The following is a 10,931-nucleotide window of genomic DNA, read 5'->3' on the forward strand; positions in this document are numbered from 1 at the left end:
TGTATGCTGACAGATGGTGATCTTACTTATCTGGGTGAACACTGAGTAGTGTATAGAATTACTGAATCAATGTGTTGGACACTGGAAATGAAAAAAAGGTGCGGGGATGAGGTGAGAAACTAATAAGCAAGTTCCTGGACCATAAGTAAAGAAACTTGAAGGTGGGTAAATAACAGTAATAAAGGAGGACAGGAGTCTCTGTTCAAATGAGACACAAAAGATGCAACAAATTTGGGGAAAGCCAGGTTTGAGGTAGGGTTAAGAGCGGGCAAAGTGTGGTGTGAAGAAACTGTACAAATAATGCAAAAGACAGTGTGGTTGAGAGCTCAGGGGCATGGCCTCTTAGAGCAAACTGAGCACACTACTTAAAAATGAAGCCTGGCTTCACCTCGTACAGATAGTGTCACTTGGGGAAGTTTGGGTTTTTTTCTCCAAGTTTATATTTAAATTCCAGTGAGTTAACATACAGTGTCATATTCGCTTCACGTGATTTATCACTCCCATAAAACACCCAGTGCTCATCACAACCAGTGCCCTTCTTAATACCCATCACCCAAGTGTCAAAAAGTAGAAGTTTAACCTCTTTGTATCTAAGTTTCTTCATTGTAAAATATGGTTGATAATAGGATACCTGCCACAGCACTGTTATATAAGGATTAAACGAATTGCTACATGAAAGGCACTCAGAATAGTGCTTGGTACCAGGTGACCTCTTATAAAAGTGTCTTCTGTCATCATTATTATCATTTGGTGGGGTGCCGTGGAGAAGTCTGGATGAGCAATGATAAAGAATAAGGAAACACAGTAGGAAGAGAAAAAAGGAAGGACACAGTTGGGGGCAATTCTGATAAGACTGGGAAAAGAGATATGAAGAGAATTATCTAGTCTCAAAGGTCCCAACTTTTGACATGGTTGTTTTGGTGCCAGACTAGCACTCAGACTAGCCGACCTCAGGATGCTATATTCTGCCAACACTGCCAATGCTATAGAATAAATGTTTGTGTTCCCCTCCCAAATTCGTATGTTGAAACCTCATCCCCAATATAATGGTACTTGGGGGGGGGGGGTGCTTTGGGTGAGGAATAGGTCATGAAGGTAGAGCCCTGATGAAAGGGATCTGTGCCCTTAGAAAGAGACCCCACAGAGCTCCCTCACTCTTTCCATTATATACAATGTCACAGTGATGAGACAGCTGACTGAGAACCAGAAAGCGGGGCCTCACCAGACATAGAATCTGTCAATGCCTTGACCTTGGACTTCCCAGCCTCTAGAACTGTGAAAAATAAATTACTGTTGTTTACAAGCCACCAGCCTACGGTATTTTGTTACAGCAGCCCAAAAGGACTAAGACATCCAATCAACATATCCAAACCTAAGTCATCCTCTCTTCAAAACCACTCTCCTCTCCCCCAGTATCCCTCATTTGTTTGAGTGATACCACTACTCTACCATCCTTTCAGCCTCCCGGGCGAGAAATGGCAAAGTCATCTTTGATACCCCTTTCTCTTAGCCCCCATGGGCAAAACAGCACCAAATGCAGCCAATTCCTTCGAAAGCACAACTATTCCCATTGGCACTCCCCAAGTTTAAACAATTACATCCTCCCTCATGGACAGTACAACATCCCTCTAACTGATCTCTGCCTCCTTACTTTCCTAATCAATTCTATAAACTCTCCCAAGAATCTCATTCAAGCACACGTCAAGTCACTCTCTTGCCTATAAACAATCAACGGCTCTCCACAGCCCACAGAATAAAATCTGAACCTGCGTGTAATGCACTCGGCACAGTGTCAGCTACATTAGCCACATTCAATCTTTTCTCCACGCCCCCCCCCAACCTTTTTTCTGGCTTTCCAAACTTATTTCTACCCCTCCCCTTTTTCCTCTAGATAAAATCACTACTTCTCATTCCTCATAAAACCCTAGGCTTTCTAGCCTCTCTTTACTTGTGTTGTTCCCTTCTCTACAAATTCTAATACTGGAAAGAAGACCTTCATTCTCACAAAGAGGACTCTTCATTACCCTTGAACAACTGCCTATCTTTCTGAGAACTGCCTATCTCCCCAACGGTGATGGCTTTCCCTGGTCACCAGTGAACGAGCTTACCTTACCTCAGGGATTTCATCATTCTTTGTCCTTATTTCTTTCAGGAAAAGACTGTTCTACCCTGGTCTTTGTGGAGGTAGTTCCTTTGTCATTCCTCACAGTGAAGTTTAAATGTCACCTCCTCAGAGTCAACCTTGCCCATCACTCTATTTAAGCAGTCTTTATCATGTGTCAAAGTAACCAAAATTTCAAAAATAAATCTATTTGCAGCATCCACGAAAGACAAAGAGTTATTATCTTCATTAATATCTTTAATATACAAAACATTAACACAAAAGTAGTGTGGGAGACTTTAAAGGTAGACATATTTGGGTTCAAATTCTGGCCCTGCCACTACTCAGACTTGGGCAGGCCACTAACATCTCTGAGCTTCAATTTTCCCATCTACAAAATGAGCATAATACTCTCTAGGTCACAAGGTTACTGTGAGGGTTATAGACTGATGTCCACCACACATGTGGAATATAGCAGTTGTTCAATAATGGTACATAGGATCAGTATTGATAGAAAAAGATTATCATGATACAAATTTTTCAATGTGCAAAAACAAGGAACATCCAATTCATAAGAAAAAAAGAAATATAGCAAACAAATATCTGGTAACTATTCCTTAATAGAAATAAAACAAATATATATTAAAACAAAATGCTGTGAGCACATAATATCCAAGCATGTGTGCACACACACAATTCTGATACCAATTCCTGTGTGTGTGTGTGTGTGTGTGTGTGTGTGTGTGTGTGTGTGTGTGTGTGTTTTAACACACAGCCAAGCAATTCTGCAACACCAGCTGAGTCTCCTACAACTCACCTCAATTCTGACACTATTGACCTGGAGCTACCATCGGATCCCACACATTAAGGGCTCAGTCCTTGTAAGACTGTGCCTACCTCCCAGTTCAGAGGCCAGCTGCAAATCCAGGTCGTCACCTGTGCTTCTGACTGGAGGTCCCAACAGCCCTCTCTTTGTGTTCAATTAACTTGCTAGAATGGCTCACAGAACTCAGAGAAATATTTTACTTACTAGATTACTGGCTTAATATAAAAGGATGTAACTCAGGAATGGCCTGGTGTAAGAGATGCATAGGGCAAGGTATGGAGCTCCCACGTTCTCTGAGCATGCCACTATCCCCAATCCTCTATTCACCCAATACCTATTCACCAACCCAAAAGCTCTCTAAATCCCATCCTTTTTGGTTTCCACAGGATGCCTCATTACGTAGGCATGATTGATCAAATGCATTCAACCTCCAGAACCTCCAGAACTGAAAGTCCCAACCCTCTAATCTCACAACTGACTCCTCTAGTGACCAGCTCCCACCCTTAGATGAACAAGGAGCTTCCAAAAAAGTTACCATCAGCATAACAAGACATCTTTATTACTCTCATCAAAAGAAATTTCAAAGGTTTCAGGAGCTCTGTGCCAGGAAAAGGGGACAAAGACCAATATGTATTTCTTATTATAAATCACAGTATCACAGCACAATCATGATTTTATCATGACACCCAATATTCACCCTCCTATACACACAGATGGAAATATAAACTGATAATTTGAACTCTGCATTAAAAATCCATTAAACTGTTCATATCTTTGAGTCAGAAATTTCATCCCTAGAATTTATCCTAAAGAAATAATCTCAGATACACAAAAGATACATGAAACATTTCTATCCACAAACGTTTCTATCCACATTGTTTATAACACTGCAAAAGTGTAAAACAAAAGCATAATGGTAATTATTAAAAGTTTCCACTTAATGAGTGTTTCTTAGCAGACAAAACTGGGTTTGTGGACATTGTGCAAAATTGTCTTCACTCCTCATAGCAACCTGTGAAGTACGTATTATTAGTAACTCCTTACTTACAAAGAAACTGAGGCTTATAGAGGGTAAGTGAGTAGTCCAAAGGCATAGGTAGCAGGGCCAAAACCAATCCTAGGACAATCTGATTCTAGGGCCAAGATTTCAACCACTGGACTACAGTGTTTCTACTCCACAGAACACACTGTCTTCTAAAGAAGGTTATGAAAATTATGCAATAATATGGGAAAATACCTCTGACTAAAGAATGCAGATTGTATCTGTATTAAAACTACAATTACAAAAAGAGGTTAGAGTGGAAGAGAGCCAAAGCATAACAGACTCTTAAAAACTGAGAACAAATTGAGGGTTGATGGGGGGTGGGAGGGAGGGGGGGGTGGGAGGGAGGGGAGGGTGGGTGATGGGTATTGAGGAGGGCACATTTTGGGATGAGCACTGGGTGTTGTATGGAAACCAATTTGACAATAAACTTCATATATTGAAAAAAAAAAAAAACAACTACAATTACAGGAAAATTTAATTCTACTAAACTGAAAGGAAATACCTGGAAGGATACACACCAAAATGTTAGCAGTATTTACAAATAGTAGTGGGTGGTGAGATTACTTTTTCTTACTTTTTTCTATTATCCAAATTAATATAACATGTGTTTATTATTTTTATAATAAGAACAAACATATAAACATGATTATCATTCTACCTGGACTTTAGTAATTTCACAGTTGTGGAAGGGGGGTGGGGGATGAAGAAGAACTGTATTCTATTCCTTACGTATTGGGCTAAAGTTTCTTTGCTTTGAAGACAGAATTCAAGGTTCATCTTGTTGGTGAGAAAAACTTGCTACTCACCATGGTATCTACTGTTTCACAAAAGTGTGACACCTCTTAGTAAATTATTTCTACATGCATTATAGCCCATTGTTTAGAATGGAAGCTCTAGAATCTGAATAATTAAAATCCAAAGCAGAAGCTATCACTAACTTATCTGTGTAACCTTGGACAAACTATGTCAAGACCTCAGTTAACATTACTCACTTTTAAAAGTTGTGCTAAGCATCAAATGAAATAACAAATGTAAATTTTTCAGCATAGTACCTGCCTACAGTAAGCACTCAATATATGTTCACACTTATTATTCACAAGTACAGACACCCTTCCAAAAATATCACTCTAGCATGTGAGAAGTTATCAGACAAAGAAAAGGTAAATGTTCCCAATGTTCTGATAATAGACACTCGATCTTTCAGAGATCACATAAAACTTGCAGAAGAAATGGTAAAAGTCATGCAATTGTCATACTGTGAAGAGTTTGCTAGCGCCCTTCCTACCAATGAGAGTGTTAGTGGCCTCCTCTTCCGGTCACCTTCACCAATTACCTGCTCCTTGGCTAAATGGCAGCCTAGTCCAGCACAGGCTCATTGCTAGACTCAAATGGAAAACCTGGGTTCTTTCCCATGTCTAAGAACAACCTGTTTTAAGACCTTGGGAAAAATCAATTCAATTACTTAATCCTTCCGTTTCCTCTTCTCTGCCAAAGCAAAAAAAAAAAAAAAAAAAAAAGTAATAAAAGAAAATTTTAAAAAGAAGAAAAAAAAATTTCTCTTTTAAATACCGCTACCTGTAGTTAATGGCCCAGCTCCGGACGAACAGACAACACCTAGGGCCACGGCTGAGAAAGCGAGGATGGAGAAATGAGAAAAGGAGGGGTTCCCTGGGCACCATCCCTCCACCCTCGACCTCTCCAGACCGCGGCATGCCCTCTCACCCAACTCGAGGGTTCTGAGGGTCTGCCTCTCGTGGGTTGCTCAGTCACAAAAATAGAGCGAGGTGGAAACTACAATCAAACCCTATAGTAGGGAGGCTCCAGAAAGCAGGGAAGGAATTACACCAAGATGCAAGGAGATCAGCCTGCCGGCCGCCGCCGACACGAGCAGGATGGCACTCCTGGCGAGGCGCCCACAGGCCTGGGAGTCTGGGTTGCACCAGGAGCAGACAGGGCAGCCCCTAGCTCACCATACTCCTGAGGCTCCGGGTCGGGCTGGAAAGTGAAGTGAGCCACCTGCCGCCTCTGTGCCGCATCTCCAGTGGCCGAGGCGGGCTGCAACAAGGCCCGCTGCAGCCCCGCGCCTCGCAGCCGAAGCAACCGTCCCTCTGTCCCAGCCGCACGCAGCCCCAACAGCCTCCCCGCAGTCGCCGCAAACGCCGCCATCCCCACTTGCAGCCCAGGGTTGCGAGCTACGCGGCCGCACACTGCCGGCAGGGAGGGCGGAGCACCGAGGCGACTTCTGCATTGGTTGAGTCTAAGGGGCGGACCCATGGAATAGACCAATCCGAGTTCGGAATTCGGGGGTGGGGAAGGTGACGAGAGGAGGCCACAGGCGTTTGCCTGTAGTGCGCATGCGGCAGAGGAAACGGGGTGGGGTCGAGCGGGCAGGTGAGCTCCAATGAAATTGTTCCTGAAGGTGGAGTCTTCTCAAAGTCGCTGCGTGGGCTCGGGACGCGGAGGCGTGTCTGTAATGTGACTCGCCAGTCCTAGATTTGTTATTTTCTGATGTCATTTGCATTGTTACCTCCGATAACTTTTTCATTTTAAGATTTATACTTTCTTTTAAAATGTAACCTTTTTTCTCCTCTCCTATTCTTTATCTGTATTATTTTATAAGTAAAAAATGTAAAGGGTTACTGATTGGCCTTGGTTATTGGTTTTGGGTTTCAGAAAACTGGGGGAATCACTGCTCAAAGCTTCCGCTCTTTTTTCATATCTTCCTTGAATGCTTAATAAGCATGTATACATTTTTGCTGGTTTTGTTTTTCAGGATTTAGAGGATAGTTGGAGAGATAAACTTAGATTTCAGCCTATAAATCCACTTAGTAGGAATTCAGATGCATTTTTGCCCAGGTGCAGGGAAAATGGACCTGACCGGCTTACTCTAGCTTAAAAACTTGGAGAATTCGAATGGTTAATTTACATTTCTAATAATCAACTTCGCAAACTTTTTTTTAAAAATCCACACGTTTAAAAGTATACCTTCCCTGCTCATGAATGTAAAAATCACAGTAGAATGAGACAAAAGTGAAAGTGTTTCCATCAGATGAAGATGGGAGGGGGGGGGGAAGGACCAGCCCAAACAGAATTTGGAGAAGACTGGGAGAAAATGAAGAGGAAGAAAAAGGGGAAAAGAATGTTCCTCTTCCGTCATTCTTGGCCTCCCAAACTATGTTTGGTTTTACATGGGGGGCAAGAGAGCAAAGAGAAGAAATGGGGTGAGGAGAAAGGGCAGGAGATGAACCAACTGCCTGTTTTCTGATTGGAACTGAGAGACAGAAATTAAAAACTGCTACAGGGAACCAGAATTATATCCATTATTCCTAACTCCTACACCAAGCTCAAAAATGCAACCTTCGGGGGATTTTTATTCTTGGATTCTGTTACCATTTACTTCCGTTTGATGGTGTGGGTGCTGTATTGTTTTTCATTTTTATGTGTGTGATATTTTTTATTATTTTTTAACGGAGGAGAAGCAGAAAAAATTAAATTACATTGCCATAGCTACATTTTCATTTAAAAAAGAAGAGAACAAAGAGCAAAGATAAAAATGAATCAAACTTTATTTTGTGTCTGCTAATAGTCTGGGGAGCTGGGGTACTGAGATGATTTCAGCCTGGGAGAAACAGAAAAATAATAAAAGGACTAGTGAGAATGTATTGAGACTTTGCTATATGCTGGCCAAAGATGAGCTGCCATTGAGACAAATACATTCAATATATAATCTTGCCTGTAAGGATGTCCTAGTTGGTAGGGAAAGGGGACAAATTACATGACAACTACAATCTGATAGGGGGTCTAGAACAGTGTGAACAAAGTGAAACATTCAAAGAGCAATAACCTCTGTTTTTAGAAATCAAGAATGCTTCTAGAAGTAATGCTCAGCTTTCAGCTTAGCTAAAAGACGAGTAGAAATTATCAAACTAGGGAGGAAAAGGTATTCTAGACAAAGAAAAAAAAAATGCAAAAACTAACAGGGCCAGAAGGAACAGAGTGGATTCAATAAAGAGAAAACAGTTTGGTAGCTGCTAGACTTGGGGTATAAAGATTAACAGCAGTAGGAAAAATAAATTGGAGGGATATTTTCAAGGTCTTCATATGCTGGTCTAAGAAGGATGGACTTAACTACATATAGTCAGGAACAACAAAGAGAACACCCAAAAGATTTGTCCGCCGAGCAAAATATAATTTTCTTAAATTTTATCTATCCCCACCACACCCTCTGCCTGGTAACCATGGAAATATCTTTGTTCCTATAGTGGGCCCCCCCCTGGCCAGGTTTCATTGATATTAAGTTGGAAAACTGTCATTTTCTGGGAATTTTGGAAGGTTATTTTGGAAAGGCAAGGTATCTTTAAATACCACTAGGAGATGCAAAAATTTAAACTTTTCAGAAATCTGGTGGACCAGAAAAGGTGAAAAATATGACTACATGTGAGTTCCTGATGCTTTTTGTTCCTGAGGCCTATGTACTTTCAGGTCCTGGGTTTCCATGAGACTATGAGATGCCATGATACCCTTAAAATAGATTCTGCTCTATAATATTTACTTCTAATTATGTTTCTGGAACCTTAACTTCCCTGAACACCTACAGAACCCATGACTCCGGAGGGAACACAAGGAGAAGTTGCTCATCATTCTTCAGATGACTCTTGGCTTATTCTTTGTCACTGAGCTTCACTACCTATACAGGTCTGTACCTGTTTAAATTCAGCTTGCTTTTGGAAACCCTTCATGTGTAGCAACATAATATTTGTAGTATTATATCCTTATGTCCTGGGCCCTGTTCCCACTCAAACTTGACTAGAGGCATCAGGGACACAAGTAGCCAAGGGCTCAAATCCTTGCATTAGAATTTTAAAGTAGATTGTAATGTTGATGGCAGAAACAATAATTTGAGAGAAGAGTTTGAGTTTTAAAGACTGGTTTCTGAGTGTTAAACTTAGAGAACCTGAATGACTTAGGGCACAAAATTCATGATCTAAACAAAATATTATAAAAAGCATGCTAATTTAAGAGCCAGTTTTTCCCACCTTCCATGGAAGCAAACCCATAGAACACAAAAGAACTGTAGGTGTATTTCTTTGTAGATAGACCTAGGAGTACCACAGAGTCCCCAAACTCCCCACCATGGGATGGCATTTGGAACAGCAGAATGCTTTTCTTACATGGCCAAGAGAGATGCAGTTGTGGCATCAATGTCCAGAGAACTTAAGAAGGCCCAGCAGTCAGAATGATAAGGCATTTGTATCCAGAATATGCTTTTTCAAAATTCTTAAGCTTAATAATAAAAAGATAAGTTACCTAATTAAAAAATAAACAAATAACTCATCCATTGGTAGTGGGAATGCAAAATGGCACAGTCACTTTGGAAGACAGTTTGAAGGTTTCTTATGAAACTAAGCATACTGTAGCCATACAATCCAGCAATCATGCTTCTTGGTATTTACCCAAAGGAGATGAAAATGTATACCTATACAAAAAACTGCCCACAAGTATTTATTGCAGCTTTATTCATGATTGCCAAAATTTGAAAGGAACCAAGATCTCTGTCATTACATGGATAAACAATCGGGTTGGATAAATAAACTGTGGTATATCCAGACAATGTAATCGATTTGGCACTAAAAAGAAATAAGCTGTTGAGTCATGAAAAGACATAAAGGAACCTTAAATGCATAGTCCTAAGTGAAAGAAGCCAGTCACATAGTATACAATTCCATTTATATGAAATGTCCAGCATAGCGAAATCAGTGGAAACAGAAAGTAGATTAGTGGTTTCCAGGGGCTAGGGAAAGGGAGTAGGGTGAGGAGTGGTTGCTATTAGGTATGGAGTTTCTTTTTGAGGTAATGAAAATATTCTAAAATTATATAATGGTGATGGTCGCACAACTTTGTGAATGTACTAAAAACCAGTGAAATGTACACTAAAATAGTGAATTTAGTAACAATTATATCTCAGCAAAGCTATTGTTTCAAAATCAAGTTGTAGGAAAATAATGTTAGTTATATTTGTACAGCTAAGTAGCTTAGGAGATTCATTCCCCTGCAGCATGTATTTGACGACATGTATGTGAGTTCATAGACTGTTTGAAATTGGTTTCAATTCAGGGCTGGAAATACTTAGATGGAAGAGCTTTAGCATTTGCTTGCTTTGCTGATTATTACCATGTGGAATAATGCTGTCGGTATCATTCTGAAAAGAAAATTCAAAATATAGTCAAAGCCAACGTGTTTGTTTCCTAGGGCTGCTGTAACAAAGTACCACAAACTGGGTACAGAAAGTCATTGTCCCACAGTTCTGGAGCTAGAAGTACAAGATGAAGGGGTTGGCAGACTCATACTCCCTCTGAAAGCTGTAGGGCAATCCTTCCTTGTCTCTTCCTAGCTTCTGGTGTTTTACCGACAGTCTCTGGTGTTCCTTGACTTGCATAACTCAATCTCGTCTTCGTCCTCACAAGATGTTCTCACTCACTGTTCTTCCTTTCTTGTCTCTGGTATCTTCACAGGGCCATCTTGTAAGGACACATCCAGTTCTATTGGATCATGAGCCCACCCTACTCCAGTATGATCTCATCTTAACTAATTATGTCTCCAACACCTCAATTTCCAAATAAGGTCGTGTTCTGAGGTACTAGGTACTGGAGGTTAGGTTCAACATATCTTTTGGGGGAATGGGTACAGTTCATCCATAACAGCCAGAGATTTTGTGGTAGAAACGAAGCTGAATAGATGCTTTTGATGAACTTTCTGGAGATGCCTGCATTATTAAAGAGTTTTTGTACATTGTTTAATATATTTCTTCCAATACAGAATTCTGTGATTTGGAGTAGAGTTAAAGAAACTAGAGATATTTGGTCTACATAAGATGTTTTTTCTACATGAGACTTTTAAAGTGATGTATTAATTCTCCTTAAATGTTTGGTGGCTCCCTTGTAGAAAAAGGACTAAATTTG

At 40.5% G+C, this 10,931-nt stretch overlaps 1 protein-coding gene across 4 annotated transcripts in view; it reads right to left on the reverse strand.

Annotated features, from left to right (window-relative positions):
• Window positions 1-6,195, reverse strand: part of BCKDHB (branched chain keto acid dehydrogenase E1 subunit beta) — a 202,982-nt gene extending 196,787 nt beyond the window's left edge. For 2 of the 4 annotated variants that reach the window (XR_002078162.2, XR_002078163.2), the window contains exon 1: window positions 5,943-6,195. Coding sequence is in view for 2 of the 4 variants with exons in the window: in XM_019442718.2 (XP_019298263.1) it covers window positions 5,943-6,138 (196 nt within the window). In the remaining 2 variants the exon portion in view is untranslated. The remainder of the gene's footprint in view (window positions 1-5,942) is intronic. The other 2 variants (XM_019442718.2, XM_019442719.2) reach the window with 1 other exon arrangement.
• Window positions 6,196-10,931: the final 4,736 nt, after the last annotated feature.

Source organism: Panthera pardus, unplaced genomic scaffold (genome assembly GCF_024362965.1).
Source record: "Panthera pardus isolate Hobbes unplaced genomic scaffold, ASM2436296v1 HiC_scaffold_17, whole genome shotgun sequence".
NCBI lineage: Eukaryota > Metazoa > Chordata > Mammalia > Carnivora > Felidae > Panthera > Panthera pardus.